The sequence below is a fragment of the Aethalodelphis obliquidens genome, unplaced genomic scaffold (assembly GCF_003676395.1).
Source record: "Aethalodelphis obliquidens isolate GAN/ISIS:26980383/991018 unplaced genomic scaffold, ASM367639v1 scaffold3, whole genome shotgun sequence".
NCBI lineage: Eukaryota > Metazoa > Chordata > Mammalia > Artiodactyla > Delphinidae > Aethalodelphis > Aethalodelphis obliquidens.
Window position 1 is genome coordinate 15,870,997 of NW_020837947.1, and position 27,446 is coordinate 15,898,442.

The following is a 27,446-nucleotide window of genomic DNA, read 5'->3' on the forward strand; positions in this document are numbered from 1 at the left end:
TGGGTGGGTAACACTGGGGTACCGTGTCCAGTGGAAAATACCACGAGGAGTAGGGTGCCGCACCCTCATTCGTCCTGTCTGCGCCCCAGGGCACTTCTCCCCACCTCGTCCCGCCCTAAACCTGAGAAGTCTGCAGCAGGCCCGGGGGCCTTCCCGCAGGAATCTCCAACGAGAAAGGCCGCGCAGGGCGGGCACTGCCCGGACCACACCGGGCCTCCCCACCCAAGGTCTCTCACCAGGAGCCCTCTCCCCCTGCCCCGCCCCTTCCAGGCAAGAAATGCACCTACGGCATCAAGTGCAAGTTCTACCACCCGGAGAGGCCGCACCACGCGCAGCTGGCTGTGGCCGATGAGCTCCGCGCGCAAACGCTGGCCTGGCGGGGCGCGGGCGGCGAGGAGACGCAGCGGGGGAGCGCGCGGGCGGCCGACGTGGCGACTCTCGGAGGCGTTTTCTCGCGGCTCGTCCTCAGCGACGACCCGGGGCCCCTCTGCGCGCCCCCTCGGGGCCCCGGCAGCGGCCGCGCGCCCAGGCCGCCCTGTCCCGACTGGGGGGCGTCCGGGCCCGCGCCGTCCCCGCCAGTGCCGCCCGGCCTCCAGAGCCCCCGGAGCCCGCCGGGCCTACGGGGCGGATACCGCCCCGGCGCCCCGCAGAGTGACCGGCGCCCCCCGCGCCGGCAGCCCGCCGACCCGTGGGCCCTTCCTCTAGGGGCCGACTGGCTCCCGGGCCGCTCGGCCTGGGCGGGGTCGCGCTGGGATGAAGACGCCCTCGGGGGGGCTTCGGGGTCCGTGCCCCAGGCTGCCGCCCCCGAGGTGGACTCGCGTGCCAGGGCACGCACCGTGCTCTGCAGCACCTTCCCGGCCCACCAGGTGGACAGCGTCATGGCCCTGTTCCCCGAGCTCTCCGACATCGCCAGGCTCATCCTCCTTATCCAGAGATTCCAGAGGTCCGGTGCGCCCGTGGGGAAGCCCTGAGAGCTCATCGAGGCCACCACATGTGCTGTCCCAGTCTTGCCTTGCGACCCCACCGGGCTGGTGGCCGTGGTCAGCCTGCATCTGGGCTGGCCCACCCTGTGGAGCCCCCTTTCCTTTAAAGATGGTCCGTCCCCTGGAGGAGGCCAGCTTCCTCACCCTCTGCGGTGCCCACGGTGGCACTTGGTGACCTTCCCTGACCACACAGGGGCTGCTGCTGGAGGTCCGTGTTCTGCAGAATAAGGTTGCCTTCCATAGAGGGAGTGGTTTCTCGTGCCTGAAGACTGCAAAGGCCCACTAGGGCTCCAAGGGTTTGTCCAGAACACTCCAGGGCTGTTTTGGTCCAGCTGCAACTGGGAGCCACAGGTGGGTCCCAAGATCAATTTAGTGGGTGACACCTGAAATGGAGTGGAAGAGAGACACACCCCACGTAATCAGGCTAAGTGGGAAACTCTCCTTTGTTAGCCACGGGTGTGCCTGTATGCCCTTGGCGGCCATGGCCAAAGGTGGAAAACTGGTGAATGGCCTTGAATTTCATTACATCAGATCACGTTTGAAATAGGTAGTCAGTTGGCTGGTGCAGATGTTGGCATCAGGAGGTTTTCACATGAGCTCTTTCTAACCTCTTGAGGGGAACCCAGTTCTAGCCTCCACGTGTGGGCTCCACTTGTCACTCTGAGATTACGTGGCTGTGCTGGTCTGTGGGGGTGTGGCAGGGGCATCTGGCCGGGGCCCTCACACCCTTCACACACGCACACCACACACACAAGCACACGGCACACACACGCACACACACACACACGCCCCTTGACTCAGGGCTAAGCGTCCCTGTTTTTCAGCCGTCCATCACAGCAGTTTCCAGCCCAGGCCCTATACTGGCCAAGCCTTCTGAGCTACCCCTCACAGCTGAGCCCAAGCCCTGTGAGTCAGGACTTTTGCTCAGAAACCTCTGGGGGGTTGGTCAGAGCTGGGGTGAGCCTCGGTCATGGAGGTTTCTCGCCACCTTCACCATGGCTGTTTCTCCTAGCTAACTACTGCTTTGAATTTTGGGGGGAAGGGGCCCACTCATTTGCAAAGGACAAGAGATGAGACAGTGCTGCCAGGACGCGGGCCCTGAGTCCTCCGGGGCCGTGGCATCTCTGGGTGGCGTCCACCCATTCACTCAGGGTTATGAGTCCAGCTCACAGATCTTGGCTGGTGTGTTCATGAGGAGAGTGTGAGGTACGTCCCAGTGGAAAACCAGCTCCCAACCCAGGCAAGCCTCCTGCAGACTGGAGAGCGCTCCCTATGGGCATGGCTGGCGCAGCCCAGTGCGCCCCCCAGAGAATCTGCTCCTGCCCCCTTCAGTGGGGTAAATGTTTCCTTTGGAGATACAGAGACCTTGTGTCCCCTGTGGGCCCTTTCATCTTTTTAAACCAGATTCTTAGTGTGGCTTAGGTCAGATCTCTTCCTCACCTTTTTTTCCCAAAGACAACACCCACAATTGTATCCTAATATTTGGGGACTGCAGTCCTGAAGAAGACCCACTCTTTCTAGGCAAATTGGATTCCCCTCATGGTGGTGTGGTTTTTTTTTTTCTTTTGACAAGACGAGCTTTATGTTAGAGCTGCTTTTGTCTCTTGGGTCTGTGTCCTGACTTGGAATCGTTGCATTGCTGATTTACAGTTAGAAATGTTTAAACTGCTTCCTTTGAGGACAAGTCTGAGTTTGAGTAAGCTGTAAAGCTGTTTTATTTGGTGCACTGTGATTAAGACGAGCACAAAAACAAGTGAAGAAACAGCACATTTCAGTGTAATCCCCTTTGGAATTCTTTCCAAAGTCTTGGTATGTCTTTGTGACACAAAACATGAATGGGATGGGGGTGAATGAAATGTTCCTAGTTGCATAACTATTACTGTGCTCCAAAAATAAATCACTTTTACCCACACCTGGACTCTCCATTGTCAAATTGTATGTCAGTTTCCCTTGTGTTGGCTTTTCCCCCCCAGGGCGGTTTTCTCACGTTAAATATTGTGGGCGTGAAGGCTGAGGTTATAGCTGCTTTATTCAGTGTTATTCCCCCCTTGGGGGAGGCGGGGAGAGGGCTGGAATTCACCTTTTCCAGGAGAAGCAGCGAAGCCCGAGGCAAGGACGTGCCTTTGCTGGACGTTCAGCAGGCTGTACCCGAGGACACAGGCAGAGTCCTCCGTCACTCAGATCTGAGGCTCCCCGTGCTGGACTGTTGTTTGCTATGTGGTGTAGCTTTCTCAGAGGCCTCTGGAAGGTGGTTTGAGACACAGTTGCAGAATGTTGGGGGTTGAGGGCTAGAAGCAAGAGAAGCCACTCCTGTTGTCGGCATTGTTCCAGGTCAAGTGAATCCCTGCTCTCAGGATTTTACAGAGCTCAGAAGGGGAGCAAATAGACAACTCCCAGCTGGCACGGGTATGGCTCGCTGCCTCTGGGAAAAAAGCCTCCGGTGGGAGAGAAGAGCATGGGGGGGGCTGAGTGGAAGGGTTATTAAGGAGTGGGTGATGGGGGAGGGGGCCCTGGGAACTGGAGCGACGAAGTGGAATCGCAGATCCCACCATGAGGGAATGCATGGAGCCAGGACCCTGTGCAAAGTTAACTCGTGGGGCCCTATGTAAAGTCAAATAGCAGGGCTCCTTGTTCAAAAGTGATAAAGAATTTCAAGACATTGGCAACTGAGCATTGAAACGAGTGCCCTCTAAGTGCCCGCCTCTGATGCAAGAGACTGAAGAGGGGAAGTCGGGGGGATTGGCAAACTGCACACTGGATTGGCCACTTCCAAGTGAGTACCAGATGTACGTAGGGGGGGCTCTAACAGGGCAGCAGGCATGCTCATTTGTGTCGGGCAAGGTGGTTTTTTACAAACCAAATGGCGGGAGGCCAGGATGGGGGCAGCTGTGGGGTTGACTGAATTTAGGGGCTCGAACCCTGTCAGGACTCTCTCATCTGTTTTCTTCTATATGTGCGATCATTCTCTCCCTTAAGATTTTCCCTGCACTGTGAAAGCCATTCTGTTGGCAGACAGGCACATAGCCTTCTGTAGCCAGGACTCAGGAGGCAGCCTCAGAAAATCTTGGGAAGAATTCTGATTGGCCTGGCTTGGATCACGTGTCCATCCCAACCAGTTGCTGTGAGGTTCTACCATTGGTTCACTGGGTCTTAGGTGCACACTGATTATCAGCTCACACCTGAACCCAGGTAGTTTGTGGGGAGTTGGGGATGATGAGTGGTTCCCTCAAAGAAGCAGGTACAGTGTCCAGGCAGACAAAACAAATGCCCCATGCACAGCAAAGCCAATCTACTGACACTGGGCTGTGGGGAAGGAAAGTACAGCATTTATTGCATGGAGCCAGGCAAGAAGAATGGGCAGCTGGTGCTCAAAAGACCTGAACTCCCCAGTGGCTTTCAGGCAAGGGTTTTAAAAGTCAACATCAAGGCTGAGGGTTGCACAGTACATGGACAGTTTTTTGATTGGTTAGTGGTGAGGTAACAGTGTGATGTTTCAGTAATCTCAATCATCAACCTTCTGGTCCAACCAGTCTAGGGTCTACATGTTTGTGGTCAGCAGTTTTCACTTGGTGGGGTCCTGGCTTCTGTAAAAACAACTAAAAATGTGAGTCAGAAGTTTATCTATCTCCCTCAAGGAGAAACTCGGAGTCTTGTGATTCTTTTATGGCTGGACTATTATTTAGGTTATTATTACTTTTTTGCTTCACTGCTTTTCCTTTGTTTCTGCTTTTTTATTTCTCTAATCATTAACTGCTTGGGCCTGTTCTTTGGAACTCAGGGAAGGCCTAGGAGACTAAAGCTTTTTCTACAAGCAAGAAATGGGGAACACAGGGGGTCTGTCACTGGGGAAGGTCCCTGTGCACCAGGACTTAGGACGTCCCCACCCTCCTCCACCCCCAACACTGGCTGCACCCGAGAAAGGAGCTGCTGTGTTTATTCACTTTCACCTTAGTCACATCCACAGACAGCAGACGGCAGAGCTTTCTGTGGGAGGAAGTTGGGAGGCCCTGCTGCTACAGCACCCGAGGTAATCATTGTGTTCATCTTGCCAGTCCTGGGACTGCGGCCACATGAGCACTTAGGTGGGAAGCCTCCAAAACCCCTGCGGGGGAGGAAGTGCCTCCCCAGAGTCTAAGGTGACCTGGGTCCCTTTCAGTCACTTCTGAGCTGATGCCCTCAGGAAGCCTTGGGATCACGGCCGCTCAGCCTAGCAGCTGGCAGCCAGGCTGAAAATGAGGGGCTGAGGGCCTGACCCAGCTGGGGAATTACTTTGTTCTGAATTCCTGGGGAAACAACATTACCTGTGTGTGCTCGTGGAGGAATGACACACCTATCCCCATGACAGAAACAGGAAAGGTGCTGGGTAGATAGAGGCAAATGGGCGCGGCACTCAGAAACCAGCTGAATGCTGTACTTACTGACTAGCTGACTGACTGACAGACGCGGACTAGCTGACTGACAGACAGTGATTGGTGGATTGACTGATACTGAGAGACACTGACAGGCTGACTGACTGACTGACACTGGCTGACTGATAAGATGGAAAGTGTGGTCAGCACCTGTAGCTGTGGGGAGAGATCACTCAAATAGGATTTGAAAACCACAATAGTTTTGACTCTATCTGAAGTCACCTTACTCTTGTCTTCAAATCAAGGGCATGCTTGACTTCAACAAGCCCTATTAAACCTCCGAAGTTCAGATTCACCCATGCCATTCTTGATGAGGCAGGTTATGGAGGCATTTTTTCTCCAAAGGAAAAATGGGAACGTCTCTCCTTGCAGCAGTGATTTCTCCCAAACAGGCCCTTTTCTCTTTCTCTGTTTTTAGCCCCCATTTGCTCAGAACCTCTGCTTCACACAAAATCACCTGCTCAGCAGTGCTCTGGGCGCTGTGTTGTGCTCGATCACGACGCCTTTGCTCTCCCACCGCCCTTGACCTCCTGCCCCCCACCCCTGCCCTCAAACCTCCCCAGCCTTCATGCTTCCTTCACAAAGCCTGTCCGGCCATCCCAGCACCTTCTGCTCAGATGGCGTCCTGCTGTCCTTCCAGGGGCTGGACGTTTCCCGTCTGCTCCACGGCGTCCTGGCTCTGAATGGTGATTGGCGGCTCATCATTGAACTTTTTCCTTGTATTCAGGCTGGACGTCCCCAACAAGACCACACGCACTTGGAGGGTTGGGACTCTGTCTTTAACCTTGTCTCTCCATCAGCCCTGAGGCCAGGCAGTCGAGGCCAGAGAGGTTACGTTACAGAAACAAAACGGTCCCTAATCCCAATGGCCAAGACCCCAGAGCTCGTTTCCCCACTGTGCTCTGTGTCCGTTGTAGGTTGGCTGGGGCTGTGCGTGCACAGACCTCTCTCAGATGGGCACAGACGCTTAAAGCTCCTCCCAGGCTCATCACTGCTCTCGTTTCATTGGCCAAAACAAGTGATATGACGACACCTAACTCCCCAGGGGCAGGAAAATGCAATTCTACCTAATGTCTGCATATGGTAGGCCTATTTGTAGAACAGCACTATGACAATTTGCCTGCAGTGGCTTAGAGAGATGTGTCTGTTGATTGAAAACCTCAGTGGAAGGAACGAATTAAATGAAGCATGGGACATCCACTTAATAGAATACTGTAAGCCACTGAAATGGTATCGGAGGAGGATGTTGATGACATAGAAAATGTTGAGCATACATTATGAAGTAGAAAAGTAGATTATAAAAAGAATGTACCATATGATCTCTCTTTTTTGTGTAAAAAATGCATATTTATAGGAAAGAACCAAAGGAAATTTACTAGAAGTTCAAGAGAATATATCCGGGTGGGGGGATTACGATCACAGGTGGCCCTCTCCCCTTTATGGTCTCTGTAGGTTTCTAAATCTTCTATAGCTAATAACTGTGGTAACAAGAAAACAATTTCTTGCTAAACAATGCTGCCTTTAAAAAAATAATAAAAGTACACATTCGTTATCAAAGATTCAGGAAATTCAGGCATCTTGAATTGACATCTGATAACACCAAGGTGTAGATCCTTCCCGATCTCTTTCCATACACGCGTGCATATTTAACTGAAAGAGGGTCCTCATGGGCTAGGGCCCGGGTCACACCTGGCTGATGTCAGTGACATCACAGTCCAGGTGAGCAGAGCCTCATGCTGGTTCCACTGCCAGAGCGTCTCGTGCAGGCCCTGGATCCCGGGAAGGTTGAAGGATCTGGGCAGGCCCCGCCCAAGCTCTATGTCTGCCGGCCGCAGTGGCGGTCGCATGAAGACCTTTCGGCACCCTGGGCCACGAACACTTATATCTGGGATCGTGCAATTGCGGGGGAGAGGGGGCAGCTCTCACTGCTCAGCTGATCGCCTGGGAGAGGAGGAAGATGCACGTTTCCCATTCTCTGTTTGTGTTCTTTGAGTTGATTCAGCTCCAGCGAATTTTTCTGGCCAAGGCATTTTTCAAATAACTCTTCACGAACTATTTGGTGCAAATACAGTTGATTTGTGGCTCTGCTGACCTTTGATTTGTTGGCAAGTCCCTGCCTGGGGCCCTGGGGAAATTTCCCTTTGCTTGTTTACCAAGAGTGGTTTAGGGGCTGCAGTGCCAGGAAGGGTTCTCTAGCGCTTCCGCCCCGGGACCTGACCGCGTGGCCCCTGCCCTCAGGGCTCACACCCTGGTCGGAGCTCAGCCTCAATATCTCATATGGAGAGGCAGTTGTCCTTTGGACTCGCTGGACCACGTCACTCATAGTCTCCGGCTTTTAACCCCTTTCCAGAAGCCCCTGAGGAGATTCCCAGCGTGCATCTCACTGGACGGCTACCGCCTGCAGCCCCGCTTCGTCCCCCGTGTCTTCCACACCTGCTCTTTCCTCGCTGGGAGCTGAGCCACACGACTTTGTATTGATTCTGATGGGTCAGCTCATTACAGAGTCTGGGAGCACAGCCAGGGCCTGTGGTGCCCATGGACTCCAGTGGCTTGGGCCTCCTTCTTGGGGGCTATAGGTGAGGGCTGTGCTGGAGCCATTGCTGCTGGTGGACCAGACGTGGTACTTTCCCACCAGGATGGAGCTGGAAGGAAACTCCCAGGGACTCCCTTCCTGGGAGGCTCGCTCAAGGCCCAGGGGAGCTTTCGGCCCCAGGACCCTTCCGGGCAGGGACCCATAGTTCTCTTCTTTGCGAAGGAGAAAGCATGGCTGTCTGCTGGGACCTCTGGGGACCTGGAGGCCATAAGGAGTGGACAGAAGCTTCGGGAAGGCAGGAGGGAGCTTCTTAGCGGTCCACCGTGTGGCTGCAGCAGTTTGCTTAAGTCAGTGACCACTTTCATCACGGGGACGGACAGTCATGTGGAAAACTGCGCTGTTCTCACTGAAGGAGTGAGGAGAGCTGGGGTCGGAGGGCACCTTGACGAGGGCTGGACAGCAGGTAGCAAAGACCAAATTGCTCCTGGTGCAGGGGCTGCCGTCCCCTGTGATTTAAGGGAGACTCCAAACAGCTCCAGAGAACAGAACGGAAAACAAAACAAAATGAAACCCTGTTTAGGACAGCTGATTGTTGACAAAGGTGCAAAGGCAATTCAGTGGAGAAAGGATAGTTTTTTAAACAAATGGTGTTAAAGCAATTGAATGTCCGTGTACAAGCCAAACCAAAACAAAAACTCAAACTCAGATCGTTTTCTGAACTCGTGCCATATACAAACATTAAGTCAAAATGGGCCGCAGACCTTCATGTAAAACCTAAGACTATAAAACTTCTAGTTTCATGTCTACAAAAACACATAGACATCTTTTTGACCTTTAAGACAAAGATTTCTTAGGTACAAAAGCATGATCCATAAAAGAAAATATTGGTAAATTGGACTGCTCTTCGAAAGATGCTATTAAGAGAATGAAAAGATAAGCCATAGACTGAGAGGAAACATTTGCAAAACATGTACCTGCTAAATAACTTGTGTCCAGACAATATAAAGAACTCTTGAAACTCAATAATAAAACAAACAGACCAATAAAGATACTGAATAAGACACTTCACCAAAGAAGATGTATAGATGGCTAATAAGCACATGAAAATATGCTCAACATAATTAGTCGTTAGGAAAATGCAAATTAAAACCACAATGGGATACCGCTACACACCTATTAGAATGACTAAAATAAAAAAGATAGACCATGTCGAGTGTTGGCAAGGAAGTGGAGGAACTGGAACTGCGTCACTGTTGGTGGAATGTACCATCAATAAAATGGTACAACCACTTTGGAAAACAGTTTGGCAGTTTTTAAAAAAGTTAAACACTCACCTGCTATGTGATCCAGCCGCTTCACTCCTAGGTATTTACCCCAGAGACGTGAAAGTGTATATCCGTATGAAGACTTCCACATACATTTTTATACCAGCTTTTATTTGTCATAGACAAACACTGGAAACAACCTGAATGCCCATCACCAGGTGACTGGATAAACAATTTGTAGCATAACCATGTGATGGAATGCCACTAAGCAGGGGAAAGGAATGAACTCCTGGTATGTGCAACATGAATGAGTCTCAAATGAGGCTGTGACAGAAGCCCATCACACACGAGCACATAATGTATGATAGCATTTATGCAGAACTCTAGAAAATGTAATCTGATTTCTAGTGCCAGAAAGCAGTGCAACTTTACCTGGAGATAAGGCAGTGGGGAGGAGGAAGGGGCTACCCAGGGGCACGAGGAAACTTGGGGGCCATGGATACATCATCCTGACTGCAGTGGTGGATTCGTGGGTGTATACAGATGTCAACATTCATCAATTGTACACTTTAAATATGTGCGGTTCGTAGTATGTTAATTATATGTTAGTAAAACTCTTTAGAAGAAAAACAAAAACTGCGTAGAAACGTGTTCCCAAAAGAACTAATTCTGGAGGGTCTGATGCGGACCGGCCTTCACTGTGAGTCTTGTGAGCTGGGTCCCAGCCTCACCCCGTCGCCTCTCTGTCCCACACAGAGTCCAGCAGGAGGGGCCCCTGCCCTGTGTGACCCCACTGAATGAGGCAGGTCCATCTAAGGCTCAGGGGCACGTGGGGGCTGGTCTGTGGAGAGACTGCAGGGCTGCCGGGCCTTCCGTGGAGCACAGGGCCCTGTCCTGGCTGTTCCCAGGGCTCCCTCCTCCAGGTAGGTCCCCTTGTGGCTGGGCTACTGGACCGCTCTCCTGACCCCCGTCCAGTCCTTGCTCTGCTGTCCAGGGCCTTTTTCTCTGGCCCTTCGTGGACACCTTGGTGGAGGCGGGGGGGGAAGTTCCTGAAGGTGGCAGCCCTTCTCATTTCAGGCCCGGCACTGAAATGCCCTGGAGATTTGGTGGAAAGACAAGGAACGTGGGGCACAGGCAGCTTCTTAAATAAGTGCTCCAGGAACAGCTGGAAAATGGGAGGAGCAGGGAAGGGAGAAAGTGACAGCAGCAAAGGAGAAAGCACGAGAAAATACCAGCTTCCCAGTTCTGTCCGTTCACCAGAGCACCAGTACTAGTGTTTACTTGGCATTTCTCCTTACTTGACTTTACACCTACCCATTTGTTTTTTTTAACATCCTTATTGGAGTCTAATTGCTTTACAATGCTGTGTTAGTTGCTGCTGTATAACAAAGTGAATCAGCTATATGTACACATATAGCCCCATATCCCCTCCCTCTGCGTCTCCCTCCCACCCTCCCTATCCCACCCCTCTAGGTGGTCACAAAGCACCGAGCTGATCTCCCTGTGCTATGCGGATGCTTCCCACTAGCGATCTATTTTACATTTGCCTACCCATTCTTTTAATCTCTTATTTTTTATTCTCATACTTTCTTTTTCATGGAAAGGCATTTTATTTCAAATATAGCAGTGTGGATATGTCAATCCAGACCTCCCAATCTATACTATACCCTCTCCACCCCCTGCCGCTTCCCTCCTGGTAACTGCAAGTTCATTCTCTAAGTCTGAGTCTGTTTCTGTTTTGTAAATAAGTTCATTTGTATTGGTTTTTTCTTTTCTCTTTTTTTTTAGATTCTGAATATAAGAGATATCATATGATATTTGTCTTTCCCTGTCTGACTTACTTCACTTAGTATGATAATCTCCAGGTCCATCCATGTCGCTGCAAGTGGCATTACTTCATTCTTTTTATGGCTAACATTCCATTGTATATATGTGCCACATCTTCTTTATCCATTTCTCTGTCAGTGGACATTTATGTTGCTTCCATGTTTGGCTATTGCAAATAGAGCTGCAATGAACATTGGGGTGCATGTCTCCTTTCGAACAATGTTTTTCTCTGGATATATGCCAAGAGTGGAATTGCTGGATCATAGGTTAGCTCATTTTTTGGTTTTTTAAGGAACTTCCATACTGTTCTTCACAGTGGTTGTACCAATTTACATTCCCACCAACAGTGGAGGAGGGTTCCAGTTTCCCCACACCCTCTCTAGCATTTACTGTTTGTGGATTTTTTGATGATGGCCATTCTGACTGGTGTGCGGTGACATCTCATTGCAGCTTTGATCTGCATCTCTCTAATAATTAGTGATGTTGAGCATCTTTTCATGTGCCTCTTGGCCATCTGTATGTCTCCTTTGGGGAAATGTTTGTTTAGGTCTTCTGCCCATTTTTTTGATTTTTTTTTTTTTTGATATTGAGCTGCATGAGCTGTCTGTAAATTTTGGAGATTAATCCCTTGTCAGTCGCGTCGTTTGCAAATATTTTCTCCCATTCTGTGGGTTGTCTTTTCGTTGTGTTTACAGTTTCCTTTGCTGTGCAAAAGCTTTTGAGTTTAATTCGGTCCCAGTGGTTTATTTTTGTTTGTTTGTTTATTTATTTATTTTTGGCTGCATTGGGTCTTCATTGCTGCGCGGGCTTTTCTCTAGTTGTGGTGAGGAGGGGCTACTCTTTGTTGCGGTGAGCGGGCTTCTCATCGCGGTGGCTTCTCTTGTTGTAGAGCATGAACTCTAGGCTCCCGGACTTCAGTAGTTGTGGCACATGGGTTCAGTAGTTTTGGCTCGCGGGTTCTAGAGCACAGGCTCAGTAGTTGTGGTGCACGGGCTCAGTTGCTCCGCGGCATGTGGGATCTTCCTGGACCAGGGCTTGAACCCATGTCCCCTGCATTGGCAGGCGGACTCTTAACCACTGAGCCAGCAGGGAAGCCCCATTATTTTTGGTTTTATTTTCATTACTCTGGGAGATGGATTGAAAAAGATCTTGCTGCGATTTATGTCAAAGAGTGTTCTGCCTATGTTTTCCTGTAAGAGTTTTATAGTATCCGGTCTTACATTTAGGTCTTTAATCCATTTGGAGTTTATTTTTGTGTCTGTACATGTACCCATTTTTATCTAGCATTTTCCAAGCAGCAGTATCTGTGAGGTCCTGGGTTGATATGTTAGCTACATTTTTTCCAGTACACATGAAAGAGTTATGTAACTAAAGATATTTCTATAGAGATGGAAAGTAGATTAGTGGTTGCCTAGGGCTGGGGAACGGGTGCTGTTGGGAGAAGTAAGGGGATAATAACTAAAGGGTATGGGCTTTCTTTTTAGGATGATGAGAATGTTCTAAATTAGATCATGGTGTTGGTTGTACAGCTCTGTGAATGTACTAAAAAGCTTGAGTTGTATACTTTAAATGGGTGAATTGTATGGCCTGTGTATTATACCTCATTAAAGCTGTTACAAAGTGAAAAGAAAAGGAAAAGAAAGAAAGCTGGTCTGAGTAACATCCCGAATCTTCCTGCGTCTCTCAGTGGGGGAGGGACCACATAGAAATATTTGGCTATAAGAGATCCTGGGTCCCTTCTGCTTCTAACATCTCAGGGCTCCTGTTAAAGTTGCATCTGCAAGGAACCGACTGCCCCATGCTTCCCAGATAAGCAAGTGGCGGCAGCCTGTCTGGGAGCTGAGACAGGCACAGCCCGGTCCCATCCGGGAGTGGGCGCTCCGCTGGCAAGAACCTGAGCCTGGCTGTGGGCTGTGGGCAGGGCTTTGCCCCATCACAGTATCAAGGGCTTCACATCAAGCAGTGACTTGAAGCAGCCACAAAACATCCATCACTATTGCACCACCAAGAAAACATCTGGGGTCCAAAATTGCAGCTGACCCCGCTCTGAGTCGCTTGACCATGAGACCATTGGACACTTCTATGGGTCCAGGGTTGACAAGGTACCTAAACCAAAGGAGACAAAGAACGTGGAGCCACTTGAAACCCCTCAGGCAAGGCAGGGCTCCTTGGGTGATAGTCATCCAGGTTGCCCAGGACTGCTCCAGTTTTAGCACTGAAAGCCCCACATCCCCAGGAAACACCTCAGTCCTGGGCAAACCAGACAGCTGGTCACCCCAGCTCCTCACAAATCCATGACCCCTGAGGCAAACTTCCAGGTAAAAAGACTCCAGAAATGCTACAAGAATTGGCTTTCACCCTCCTCTGCTCCAATATCCACAATGACTGGAATGTGTCCTGGAGAAAGGAAAGAGGAGAGTTGTTTTGTTTTGTTTTGTTTTGTTTTTGCGGTATGCAGGCCTCTCACTGTTGTGGCCTCTCCCGTTGCGGAGCACAGGCTCTGGACGCGCAGGCTCAGCGGCCATGGCTCACGGACCCAGCCGCTCCGCGGCATGTGGGATCTTCCCGGACCGGGGCACGAACCCGTGTCCCCCGCATCGGCAGGCGGACTCTCAACCACTGTGCCACCAGGGAAGCCCAAGAGGAGGGTTTTGATACAAGCCCGGCAACCCATTTTCCAGGAACAGAAAACAACAAGAAGCTGGGCTGTAGGGAATCAGGCCCTTGGCCAGGGCACCTGTGGGGCGGTGGGCACTTGCCTCTCTCAGCTCCTACCCTCATCCTCCAGGGGATTAACTCTTACTGACTGTGATGGTTAATTTATGTATCAACTTGACTGGGCCACAGGGTGCCCAGATGTTTGGTCAGATAGTATTCTGGGTAGGTCTGTGAGGATGCTTCTGGATGAGAGTAATATTTGAATTGGAGGCTGAGTAAAGCAGATTGCCCTCCCCAGTAAGGGTGGGTTTCATCTAATCAGGCGAAGGCCCAGAAAGAATGAAAAGGCTGACCCTCCCCCTAGTTCTTCCTGCTGGACGGCCTTCTGACTGAAACATTGGCTCTTCCTGGGTTTCAAGCTTACTGGCCTCTGGACAGGAACTACTCCCCTCAGGCCTGTGGACTCAGACTGGGACTAACTCATCAGCTCTTTTGTGTCTCCAGCTTGCCGACTCACCCTACAGATCTTGGGGCTTGTCCACCTCCATAATCGTGGGAGCTGATTCTGTGTAATAAATCTCTCTCTCTTTCTCTTCCTTTCTCTCCCTCCTACTGGTCCTATTTCTCTGGAGAACCTTTATTATACTGATGAATTTAGCTCTCTCCCTGCACTAATTACTTAATGACCTTCAAATGAAGATGTTGATTTTTAGTAACTTTGAAAGGCTCAGGCTGGTGATGATTTCAATGTCAAAGCAAATAAGCCGTCAGTGTTGTTTGTGGCCTGTTACTGTGCAGACTTAGAGGATTTATAAGTGGCTGTGGAAGGAGAAAGGCTGGTGCATCCGAGTGTATTGTCTGGGGGAACACACCCGTCACTGGTCCTCCATGTAGTGCTAGAAATACTAGTGTTATTGAGTTACTTCTATTCTTGGTCACATGTACATTCTCAGACATTTCAAGACATCCAGTGTCTGTGGGGAGTTGGTACCATGAGCTCCAAGGTCTTGTCTGGCCCTGACACTCCATGAGTTTTGAAAACTACTTCCCATTTAGGTAGCATCCCTAACCAGCTTGCTTTGAAATGGATAAAAGTACATGTCCCTACCCCACGCAGTCTTTCCTACCCAACTACAGAAACATTTCTTCCCCTCAAAGCTCACTTCACATGTGGGTTTGAGACATTATTTTCAAAGGGCTCCAGACGCTGCCTTGGTGTTGTCAAGGATGCCAGTAGAAAGCTTCTTCAGGACTTACGACTTGGCTCAGCTCTTGGAAGGAGAGGAAAAGCACAATCGAAATTCTCCGAATTAGTTTATGTTCATCTGCTTCGGCTGAGAAGGGAGCTGACCAACTGTAATCCACTCCAATCCGGAATCCTTCGTTCTGTTTTACTTAGCTGCCGAAAGAACAGGCCTCCAGATACAGCTGGTAGCGTTGGCCTGTTGCTACCCAGTCCTTCAGACCCGAGAGCGCAGGTAAGTACCTTCTCTGACCATTAGGTGTCCCTGTTGCACACAACTTGTATTGACCTGGACTCCAGGCGCTTGACAGTGCTCCAGCTTTAACCATCTAGCAGTGCCCGGCCTGAGGCCAGTGACCAGTAAACAGTGGACAGTGTTTACAGAATATAGGTAAAGCTCACTACACTTGCGCACTGGCAGCTCCTTGTTAGTGGAAGATGTGAGAGCTGTGGGTATCACGAACATCAGGAAAGGCAAATAAAATATATTTTTACATTATAATTTTAAATTCATAGTAAACTAGTTTGAATATACAGAAAATTGCAGAGACTATTATGAGAAACACTTGAACTGTAACATCTTGCCATGTTTGTTTCAGTGTTTGTTTTAAAGAAATGAAACATTGCTGATACAGTTGAAGCTCCATTGCTGGCTCTCCAGAGACAATACTATCTTGAATTTGGTGTTTTTCATTCCTGTGTATTTCTATGCCATCACTGTATTTATATGTACTCATAAAGATTATATAGTATCGTTCTGGGTGTTTTCAATTTTTAGGTAAATGTTACCATTCGCACTATGTGTATTGTTTTGCAAGTTGCTTTTACTACCTCAACCATTATTTTTCATTTTGGAGGTTCATTCATGTTGATATAAGTAGCTCTGGCTTATTTACTTGGATCATTTTATTGTATTCAAGTGAATCTCTACAGCAATCAATTTGTAAAATTATTGGCTGTTTTCAATTTTTTACTCATTGCAGATAAGGCTGCAATGACAATTTGAAAACAAGTTTATTCGAGTGTAACTTGCATACCATATAGTTTATCCACTTTAAGTATACAATTTAATGACTGCTAGTAAATTTACCAAGTTGTGCAACTATTTCCACAATCCAGGTTTCAAACATTTCACTATCATCCCAATAAGGCCCCATGCCCATTTACCATTAATTTCCAGTCCCAGGCCAGCCAGGCAACTACTAACTACTTTCTGTGCAATGATTATTCTTACACAGGTCTCTTTGTGCTCACGTGCAAGACAGCTGCTCCCTCGAAGAGTGGAATTGCAAACGCCGTGGGCACGTGTATTTCAATTCTCAACTTTTGCTTTATCGTGCCTTGTGTGGTTGAATCAATTTACACTCTTACCAGTGGTGTGTAGACTTTTTTTTTAAAAAATGAAACCATGTTTTTTTTTTTTTAAATTAATTAATTACTTTTTGGCTATATTGGGTCTTCGTTGCTGCACGCAAGCTTTCTCTAGTTGCGGTGAGCGGGGGCTACTCTTCATTGCAGTGCACGGGCTTCTCATTGCGGTGGCATCTCTTGTTGCAGAGCACGGGATCTAGGTGCACAGGCTTCAGTAGTTGCAGCGCATGGGCTCAGTAGTTGTGGCTTGTGGGCTCTAGAGTGCAGGCTCAGTAGTTGTGGCGCACGGGCTGAGTTGCTCCACGGCATGTGGGATCTTCCTGGACCAGGGCTCGAACCCATGTCCCCTGAATTGGCAGGCAGAGTTTTAACCACTGCATCACCAGGGAAGCCCTAGACTTCTTCTTTGGCCATATTATTTTCTTTAATTTTGTTCCTTTCTTTGCCAATCTGATTTGTGTAGTTATTTTGTTGTTGTTTTTTTTTTTTTTTTTTTTTTTTATTTTGTTGTTTTAATTTGCATTTTCCTAACTTCTATCTTTCGGTGTTTATTGGCTTTTTGCATTTCCTCTTCTGTAAATTGCCTATTCATATTCTTTGCTCATCTTCTAAAGTACTGTCTTTTCCTATTGATGTGTAGCAGTCTCTTGTATATACTGGATAATTATTCTTTTTCAGTTACATGCTTTGGCAATATCTTCTCCCAATCTGTGGCTTATTTCAACTCTAGGGACTTCTGTCGGACAAAAGTTGTAAATTTTTATGTAGTCAAATTTATCAACATTTCCACATCTTATAAGAAATATTACCCTACCCCGAGGTCACCAAAATATCTTTCTACATTTTCTTCTAAAATTTAAAAAAATTTACATTTCACTTTAGGTCTTTAATCCACCTATAATTGGTTTTTGTATGTGGTGAGGAATTTTTGTCTCCATGTGGATGTCCTTTTCCTCTATCAAACCACATTCCATGTCAAGTTTCTGTTTCTGGGCTCTCTGTTCTGTTTGTCTGCGCCTGTGCCCGTACACACCATCTCCATCATTACAGCTTTAGAGCAAATCTTGACATTTGGGATGTTATTAAGCTCTACAAGGGCAGGGATCAGTGACCTTTTTGTTAACTATCATATTCCCAGCATCTAAAGCTATAGCACATAGTAGGTGTTCAATAAGTATTTGTTGAATGAATGAATGAATAAATGGTAGGGCAAGTCTCTTTTCTCATTTTTTCTTTTTTCTTCAGGACTGTCTTAGCTATCTCTGGTCCTTAATTGTTCTGGATAAATGTTCAGATCAGGTTGTCAAGTCCCACAAAAATCCTTACTGGAAATTTTATTAGAATTGCTTTGAATTTATAGATTTTTAGATCAGTTCATGGAGAATTGACATCTTTATAATACTGAGTCTTTCCATTTAGGAACATGGCATATATCTAGATTTATTTAGGTTGTCCTTTATTTCCTTTAGTAATAATTTGCAATTTTCTCTGCAAAGGTGTGGGTGCATATGTTATTGAAATTATTCCTGGACACCTTGTAGTCTTTATTATTATTAGAAATGAATTCTTTTTTCTTTCCATTTTCCCATAGTCTCTTCTTGGTGTATTTATTTTTGTATGAATAAATCTTGAATTCCCCGAATACTTTGTTTGCATCTACTGAGATGATTCAGTTTTCCCCTTTCATCTGTTAATGTGCATTTCTTTGATAATTTATTGATGTTGAGCCGTCTTTGCATATGGGAAAAGCCCATTAATTTTCTCCATTAGTGCGGACCAGTAGAAGTTTCTGCGGTGATGGAAATGTTCTGCTCTAAGAGAGTAGTTACCACCCATGTGTGGCTATTGGGCATTTGAAATGTGGCTAGTGTGACTGAGGAAGTGAACTTTAAATTTTACTTAATTTGTTTAATTTAATTATAAATTTAAATAGCCACACGTGGCTCATGGCTGCTGTCCTGCACAAAGTCCAGCTGCGTGCCCGGTGCTGGCCAACCTGTGATGCTGCTCGGGGTTTATCTCCTGTGTTCTATTCCCTTGAATGGGCTCTTTGGGAAATACGATAAAGACTATTGCTTTTCCTGGGGAAATATAAAAAGGCAGCTGAACCCAAACCATGATGCAGTGAAAAGTCACATGACAGGCAGAGCAGCCAGCACCGCAGGTTCTTCTGTTTCGTGTTCCTTCTCACAAGCAGGGGGATTGTGCCCCACCTCACTTTACCAGACAATGCAGACATCCACACGTTGAGGGCAACTCCTTAACACCAGCTCTTCTTGGGAAAATAATGTGTATGTGTATTCCTCTGTTAAGGAGATACATATTCATTAGAGAAGACACAGGAGATACAGAAAAATGACGAGGAAAAAAAAATCAAATCAACCACGTAACATTTTGGTGTATTTCCTTCTCATATGCTTTTAATATATAAGTTTCTGTTGCTGTTGTTTGTTTGCAGATGTACAGTTGAGATCATTCTCCAGATATAATTTAAAATCCTGGTTCTTTCCTATAATATTGTAACATGAGCATTTCTTCCTCTTATTATAAACTTTGTAAACATCATCTGTTAGAACTACATATTTTTTGCAGTGGAGAGACTATAATTTACTTAATTTATTGCACATTATTTATTCCTCTCTTTTGCTATTATGCATATAAATATGTTTGGCATGAAGCCCTTTCACCATTCCAGAATTTACACCAAGTAGAATTACTAGGCACGAGCAAAGTAACACATGGTTTAAGGTCTCTGACGCCTATTGCCCAACTGCTTTCCAAGAAGGCGTGCAGATCTACCCCGTCATCAGTAATGCAGGGAACCCTGCACTTCATTACCACCACCACCCCCCCTTCTCCTGCTCTGCCTGACTGTGATGGGCAGGCGTACTGGTCAGACTGTCCTTTTCTCGCTCGACAGCCCTTCTGTTGGCAGTCTTACTCCGGGCTTGATCGTCACTGACACGTAGCTGCCTTTCCAGCCTAGAACACACCTTGGGCTTCAACCGCCCCCTGACGGCTCTATTTGGAAGACTCACTGGTGCCTGGGACTCAGCACGCTCACATCTGATGTCATGACTCTCCCCCAAATCCCCTTTATCTGTGTTCCCTGCTCAGCCATCTGCTCTCCCAGCACACCCGCCTCTTTCCGTGCTCTCCACTGTCTCCCTGGCTGCCCCTGCCAGAGGCTGGGGGACATCCTTGACCAACGTCCTTCTCCACTTTATACTATCACGTAGCCAGTCCATTCTGCTTCCTACCTGCCCTCTCTTCATCTCCACTGTGATTGTTCCTGTGAATTCTTTCCTGGATTACTTGAATCATTCCCCCCCCGCCCCAACTTTCCTAATAAAGAATTTTCAACATATAAAATGTTATGTTGGGACTTCCCTGGTGGCGCAGTGGTTGAGAATCCGCCTGCCAATGCAGGGGAACATGGGCTCAAGACCTGGTCCGGCAAGATCCCACGTGCTGCGGAGCTACTGAGCCCGCACTCCACAACTACTGAAGCATGGGCCTAGAGCCCATGCTCTGCAACAAGAGAAGCCCATGCTGGCTGCAACTAGAAAAAGCTGGCGTGCAGCAACGAAGACCCAACGCAGCCAAAAATAAATGAATAAAAAAAAAAAGTTATGTTATACAACTATGCAACCTACTACTCAGACTTAATAAATGCTAACATTAGCCATTAAATGCATCACATTTTTAAAAGAATGAGAATACGAGATATAGTTGAAACTCTCTTTATGACTCTAAATCCTGTCACCCGTCTTCTCTCCCCAGGGGTAACCAGTGTTCTACAGCTGGTGGCCTCCCTTCTATTTTTATACTTCCAACATACATATAAGTCTGCAAATACAGGGTATGATGCATTTAAAGTGTTATATAAGTGATACCAAATGCCACATAATCCTTCTGCCTGCAGCTTGGTTTTTTCACTTAACATTATATTTTGAGATGTAGCTCTGTTAGCATGTGTGGCTGCAGTTCATTCTAATTGCTGTATAGATTCCACGGTATGAACTTACACATCTGTTCCCGTATTGGTGGACATTAAGTCACCGCCCCCCGCCCTTTTTGCATTACAAACCATGTTTTAATCAATGTTCTTACGCTCACCTTCTCTCACATGCAGATGGTGTCCACAGGACACCTTCCTACAAGTAGAATTGCTGACAGAACACATCTGCAACCTCATTAGATTCTGCTAAATTGTCCTCTTGCAAGGTTTGAGGGCTTGTTTTCCCACATTCTCACCAAAAATGTACTGACAGCTTTTCCACTGCTGCTGACTTGATGGGTGTGAATCACATTGTACTGCGGTTTTGATTTGCACTTTCCTGTTTACAAGGGAGGCTTAGTGTCACTCCCCTTGTGCATTTCCTCATCTGTGAGTTGCCTGCTCATGACCTTTGCCCCCACAGGAGCCTCCTGCCCTCTCCAGTCTATTCTCTGCCCTTGCTGGCAGAGCAAAAGCTTCTAGAAAAGGCAGTCCTGACCAGGCATCCGCTCTGTTCAACAACCCTCTGCTTCTCAAAGCCGAAGACTCATAAGGTGGCCTCAGACCTGCACCACCCCCTGCGGCCTCCGTTCCGGCCATGCCCCTTCATCTCTCTGGACACCAGCTGCCTGGACTTTTCTTAGTCCCTCAGATGTGCCAGGCTCTCTCCTGCCTCAGGGCATCTGAGGCACAGTTTTCTCCACTCGTGGCCGACCTCCTCTCCCAACTCCTGAAACTCTCCAAGCCCAGAAGAATGTAGGGCTTCAGGGTCCCTTCAGGGAAGCCCCGTGAGCCTGATCAACGTGCTCCCAGCAGCCTTTTGGGTCCCGGGACCCCAGTGGTCTCATTGTCGTGAAGACAAGAGGCTGGATGCACAGGTGCTAGATCTTTCCACTCTCCCTTCCCTCATTCAACTCCCGCCACGTCTGCCCCATCTCCTCAAGCCCCTGTTGGATAAAAATGGGCAAGACTTGGGAGGATAAGATACAGTTTCTATATATATCAAGGCTGTAAGCTGTCATGAGATTTAGAAATGCATATAGGGAATTCCCTGGCGGTCCAGTGATTAGGACTCTGCACTTTTCACTGCCAAGGGCCCGGGTTTGATCCCTGGTTGGGGAACTAAGATCCCACAAGCCATGAGGCGCAGCCAAAAACAAAAAAAAGAAAAGAAAAACGCACACAGTGACGAACGCTCGCACCAGAGCTGTCTGAGGCCCCCACTACTGTGTGTGGTTAAACATCTCCGGACTCCCTTCCTTCCGCCTAACGAAGGCCTTTCTCAGAGTGTAATTAAATCTCATGTGCGCTTGAGCCTTCATAAGAGAAAAAACCCAAAGCGTGGTACTGCATTATTAATACTGGACCAAGAGAGCCTGAAAAGTGTGGCTTTGCTGACCTGCTCAGGTTTCCCCCCGACCAGGTTTACTGAGATACTATAACATTGTGTGTTTAAGGTGCACGAGGTGATGATTCGATCTGAATGGATTGCGAAGTGAGCACCACAGTAGGGTTAATTAACACCCCATCATCTCACCTGTTTACTCTGTGTGTGTGTGTGTGTGTGTGTGTGTGGTGAGAACATTTAGGATCTTCTCCTTTGGCACCTTTCAGGTGTATAACACAGTATTGTAAGCTTCGGTCACCATGCTGTGCATAGAGCCCCAGAACGTATCCGTCTTATTAGCTGGAAGTTTGTGCCCTTCGACCGACATCTCCCCATTTCCCACCTGGGCGGCTGGGCAACCACATTCTACCCTGTTTCTGAGTTCGGCTTTTTCAGATTCCACCCATTAAGTGGGATCGTCTGGCACTTGTCTTTCTCTGACTTACCGCAGTCGGCCGGCTCCTTTGGGAATGGTCTTGCTCCCCGCTGGCCGGGAGGAGGTCCCATCTCGGAGCCGTGGGAACTTCCCTGGGAGTTGGCGTCCTGGGCGCTTACGGTGGGGGGAGGGGCTTTTGCTGTGACAGCCGCGGGGACGCAGCCCTCCGCGCTCTCTCTGCGGGCTGACGGCTGGGCTGACGGACCGACCCAGCTTTTCTCTCTGGATCCCCCTCTGCGTCTGTGCTGAGGCCACTTTTCCCACGAGCTGCCCCAGCGAATGACACAGGGCGGGGCACAGGGCAGGAGCGCTCGCTCAGACCCCTTGCTGAGGGATCTGAGCTCCTTGGTGGACAAATTCCTTCAAGCACCCCCTTGGCCTGGTGCAGCTGCCGTAGAGTCACCTGCAGCCTGAGCTCTCCACCTTCCCCACTCCAACCTCCTTCCTACTCTCTCTCTCTCTCTCTCTCTCTCTCTCTCTCTCTCACACACACACACACACACACACACACACACACACACACACACAGGGAGAGGTCTGCATCGCTCCTTTCTCCTCTACCCTGGTGTTTCCCCCAGCACAGCTCACACATCTAACCCATCTTGGTATCCACTTCAGTGGGAAGCTGAAGCAACACAAGTGGTGGCGGGAGGGGTCCCAGGAAACGAGATGGGGCTGAGGACGGGCTGGCTCACTGCCCAGGGCGAGGAGGGCACCGTGCTGAGTGGTATGTGGGCCCCTGACACTCCGTGGCAGCTCCGTCACTAAAGATTTCATCAGTGGTGGTCCAAGAAAAAGGTCCCGGTGGTGGAAATTATCCTTCCAACGTGAAGATGAGAAAATAATGTCTACAGGAGTGGAGCTTTTGGTAACTGCTAAGCTGCCGTAAGGCCCCGCAGAGGGATAATAAATACTTATTACTATTATTATGCCCTTAATGAGCAGTTAAAGCCTGGGCGTGAGGCCTCTTGGTAAAGAGGCTTTTATCTCCTGCAGTAGAAGAACTGACACAGCTGAAGAGTGGACTGAGGACCTGATAGACTCAGAACTTCAGAGATGTTTAGATACTCCGTCAGGGCAGGTCTGTCAGGCTGCTAAGGTCTTTGCCTTGGCTGGGAAAACATGACCCATGAGCATGTGATGGGGGCATCTGGAGGGATGCCTCTGAGGATGTTGGCTCTGCAGACCCCCCTGCTCCCCCCTCTCCCAAGCCCTCAGAGCTTGTGGAAGCGGCCCCTCCCCAGTAAGATGGCCCTTCCCCGTGCTGGAAAGACACAGCAGAGGCCACGGTCCTGCAGGGTGGCAGGAGTCCCCTCTGGAGCTGCCCTCATCTCCTCTCCTGGCCGCCAGGCTGACAACTAGGGGTCACTTCCAGCATAATTTGGCTGGACATGGACTGTTCCTGATCAGGGAGGAAAATGATTCTATTCCACAGATGTTGGGAGAATCAGCAAGCATGTGTGGGCAGGAGCCAGGGGAGTCTGTCTGGGACTGGATTTTGAGGGGCCTCCTCAAAGAGGCTAGAATATAAGACTGGATAAGCAAGAGTGCATCGATTTGGGGCACTTTATCAGACGTGGGGTTTAACACCCTGGCAAGGCCTCCAGAGGAGGGGCAGACTCCTGCTGAGGTGGCCGTTTGAAGCCTGAAGTGTCGCAGCCAACACTGGGTGAGGTGAAAAGGCCTGAGTTGCCCTAACAGATGGTGAAGGAAGGAACAGAGACTGAGGGGAATGGCCACACTCGAAAGCTCATCCTATGTGAGGCCAAAGACCCCCAAAGAGCTTCCAGACGGGGCCATCAGGAGCACATGGGAGAGAGGGACCCAGCGTCACCAGGATGCTCGGCCGTGGCTTTCTGCTGCAGCCAGGGTTGGTGGTAGAAGGGATGGCACAGAGCAGGGCTCGTTAATATCCCTTTCCCACCCCCATAAAGTAGTAGAGCTGGGTGGCAATGCTTAGCTACCAGGAACTGGAGGCTACAATGATTTTACAGCAAGACGAGAGGGGACTTGACCAGCAAGAACCATGGGGATGGTCATTAGAGCATGGTGACCCTTGAGGTCAAGTAGTTGGGGAGCCAACAGGGGCACTGCTTAGCATCTACAGCCAGAGAAAGGCAAGACTGGAAGAGCGGAAAGCCAAGGGAACTCACCCAAATAAAGTCATGATCCTTTCCTCAGTTTCTGGACCAGAGTCTATTTTCAGGACTGGAACCCATTAACTGATGAGTGGCCACGTCCTTAGGAAGAAGGACCCTGTGACACTGTGGCAAGTGCGTACTGTGATGATCTCCCAGCCTCTCCCTGGAGGGACCTGTGGCCGGTTACTCAGGTGACTGTATACAGGAAGGACAATACCCAGGCATTTGGAGGCTATGACAAAAGCATTCTTTTCTATTCCAATTAGAAAAGAAGACGAGAAACAGTGCATTCACGTTGGATGGACAACAAATTCATTTGCAGTTTTGCCTCGGGGCTATGTTAACTCTCCTGTCTTCTGTCATGATCTAGTCCAAAGAGAGCTGGATTGCCTGAACTGCCCATGGAACATCACACTGGCCCATCAGTCACATTGATGATATGCTGATCAGATAGGAGAGCAAGAGGTGACTAGGAAGCAGAGGTCTTGGTAAGACATATGCTCACTAGAGGTGGGAGATAAACCCTGTGAAGATTTAGGGACCGACCACTTCAGTGACGTTTTCAGAGGTCCAGTGGTCAGGGGCATGCCCAGATGTCTCCTTCAAAATAAAAGACAAATGCATTGTCCATCACAGAGAAGAAAACTCAGTACCTGATGGGCGTCTTTGGCTCCTAGTAGCAACACATTCCACACCTCCAGCCCATATACCCGGTGACATGAAAGTTTGTCAGCTTTGCGTGGGGTTGGGAGCAGGAAACAGTTTTGTAGCCGGCCCAGGCTGCTTGGCCCGTAATATCCACCAGACCTTATGGTGTTGAAGGTGTCAGTGGTGAAAGAAGATGCAGGGTAGAGCTTATGGAGACCCCTCGAGCGGGAGAATCACAACACAGACCCTCGAAATTTGGAACAAGGCCATGCTATCCAGTTCTTTTGGGAAATAGTTCCTGGTATGTTACTGGGCCTTGGTCATGGGGTGCCAAGTGACCATGCAGGACTGTCCATTATGGGTCCTATCATATGACTCATCAAGTCATAAAGTTGAATGGACCCACCATCAGTCCATGGTAAGATGGAAATGGTCCATCCAGAATCAAGCCTATGCAGGGCCAGATGGCACAGGTGGGCTGCTTGAGGAGGTAGCCAGAACCCACACCATCACCAGTGTCATTTCCCCAGCTCACACTTATGGCCTTAAGGGGGGTCCTATATGACCAGGAGGAAAAAGCCCAACCTTGGTTAATGGATGGGCTCATCAGTCTGTGGGTACAAGCTGCAAATGTATGGTGGCTGCATTGCAGCTACACTCAGGGGTGCCTTGCAAGACAGTGGAGAGGGAAAATCTTCCCAAGGAGTGGAAGTGTGAGCTGTGGCCTCCCACTTTAAGTGGAAGGAGAAACGGCCTAAGGTGAGACTGTACATCACCCTGGGCAGTGGCCTGGATGTCTGATCAGGGGCTTGAAATAAAAAGGATTGGAAGATGGGAGACAAGGAGGTGGGGGTTAGACCATGTGACGGACATACGGGGCGGGGCATGAGATGAGAAGTTATCACACATTATGTCCATCAGAAAGCATCACTATGGAAAAGGCACTGAACAACCAAGTAGACAAAATGACTTAGCCAGCTGACAACGGTCAAACTTTGTTATTGACCCCCTGGAACCGGCATGATGGGTGCACAAATGGAGCGGCCGTGGTGACAATGAAGGAGGCTACGTATTAATACATACCTAACGTGGACTCTAAGTCCACTCTCTCTACTTCAGGCCCCTGAGGGCCAATGCTGAGCCCCTGATATGTAGTCTTCCTCAAAGGACAAACGCCAACCTCTTGGGAGCACATCAGCTACACTTGGCCCCTCCTGTTCTGTTCAGTTCTTCCTCATCAGAGTAGATACCTATTCTTGGTGTGGGTTTGCCTTTCCTGCCCACAGAGCTTCAGCCAGCACCACTATCTGGGGGCCTCCTGCACGCCTTATCCATGGGCACAGAATCCCACACAGCACACTGTAAGGCCAGGGGATGCTCTTCACAGTGAACGAGGTGCAGGAGCGTGTCCTCGATCATGAGATCTGTTGGTCATATTGCACACTGCAGCGGCCGGGAACGCTGGCCTCGTGGAGCACTGAAGTGGCTAACAGCCCAGCTGCAGCCCCAGCTTAGCAGTAACATTCGGAAAAGGAGAGGGGCCACCCTTCAGAGAGCAGTTCGTCATGGAGTCAGAAATCTCTATTGTGGGACTGTGTCCCCAGCAAGAGTCCATGGGGCTAGGAAACAAGTGGTGGAACACAAGTGGTTCCACTTACCAGGACCACCGATGACCCACTGAGGGACTGTGTGCTTCCCTTTCCCCAACTTTGGGCCCTGCAGAGTTGCAGGTCCCAGCCCAGGAAGGGGGTGCATTCTTGCTAGAGTGCACAGCAAGTCCCACTGAACTACAAGTACTGCTGTGCACCTTCGCCCTGGTGTCCAGTGCCCAGCACGTGAGGGGTCACGATCACGATCCTGGGGGCTGGGAGGAGTGTGGGGGGGGGCCCGGGTGACCCCTGTGGTCACCTCCCGCTTCCCGCCTCAGCATGGATCTTCGTAGACCCTGGCAGCCCCTGGGCTGTGCAGCCTGTGGTCGCGGGCCTCCGAGCCCTCAGGCCAGGAGGCTTGGGTTACACCAGGGACACCCCAAAGACCTGCTGAGGGGAAGGCTGAGGGGAACTGGGAACTGGTAGTGGAAGAGGGAGGGGGTGAGTCTCCGTTGTGGCCCCAGATCGACTGCAGAGAGAGGAGCGGGAGTGTGTCCAGCAGCCTCCCTCCTTAGCAAGAGGCCCACGGAAACTGTGGAGGCGCTGCTCCCCAGACCCACGTGAAGAGGTAAGGTAGGTCCGTGAGGCGCGTGGCTGAACTGCGACAGCCGTGAACGTGAGCTGCCCAGACGTCCCTCTGCAACCGAGGCCCCAGCCGCTGTCCCGGCGGATCCGTCGCCGCATCTGCGCTGAGGCAGTTTCCAGCCACTGACGGAGCCCAGCGGGTACCAGGACCTGAAGGCATGGGCGCTTCTGACAGGCCGCCACTGCTCAGGGCTCCCCACCGCCGCGGCTGGAGCTTCCTTAGATCTGTGCTGCGGCCCGAGTCTGTGTGCCCAGTCCTTCCTCCCCGCTTCCCAGGGCTCAGGCCACTCCGTGCTCTGCCGCCCTCCCCG

General features: G+C 49.5%; 1 protein-coding gene across 1 annotated transcript in view; it reads left to right on the forward strand.

Moving 5' to 3' along the window:
- ZC3H12D (zinc finger CCCH-type containing 12D) overlaps nucleotides 1-2,901 on the forward strand; it is a 34,628-nt gene extending 31,727 nt beyond the window's left edge. Inside the window, exon 6 of the mRNA XM_027083693.1 lies at nucleotides 271-2,901. Within this exon, the coding sequence (XP_026939494.1) occupies nucleotides 271-971 (701 nt within the window). The 3' untranslated portion in view covers nucleotides 972-2,901. The remainder of the gene's footprint in view (nucleotides 1-270) is intronic.
- The last annotated feature ends 24,545 nt before the right edge of the window (nucleotides 2,902-27,446 follow it).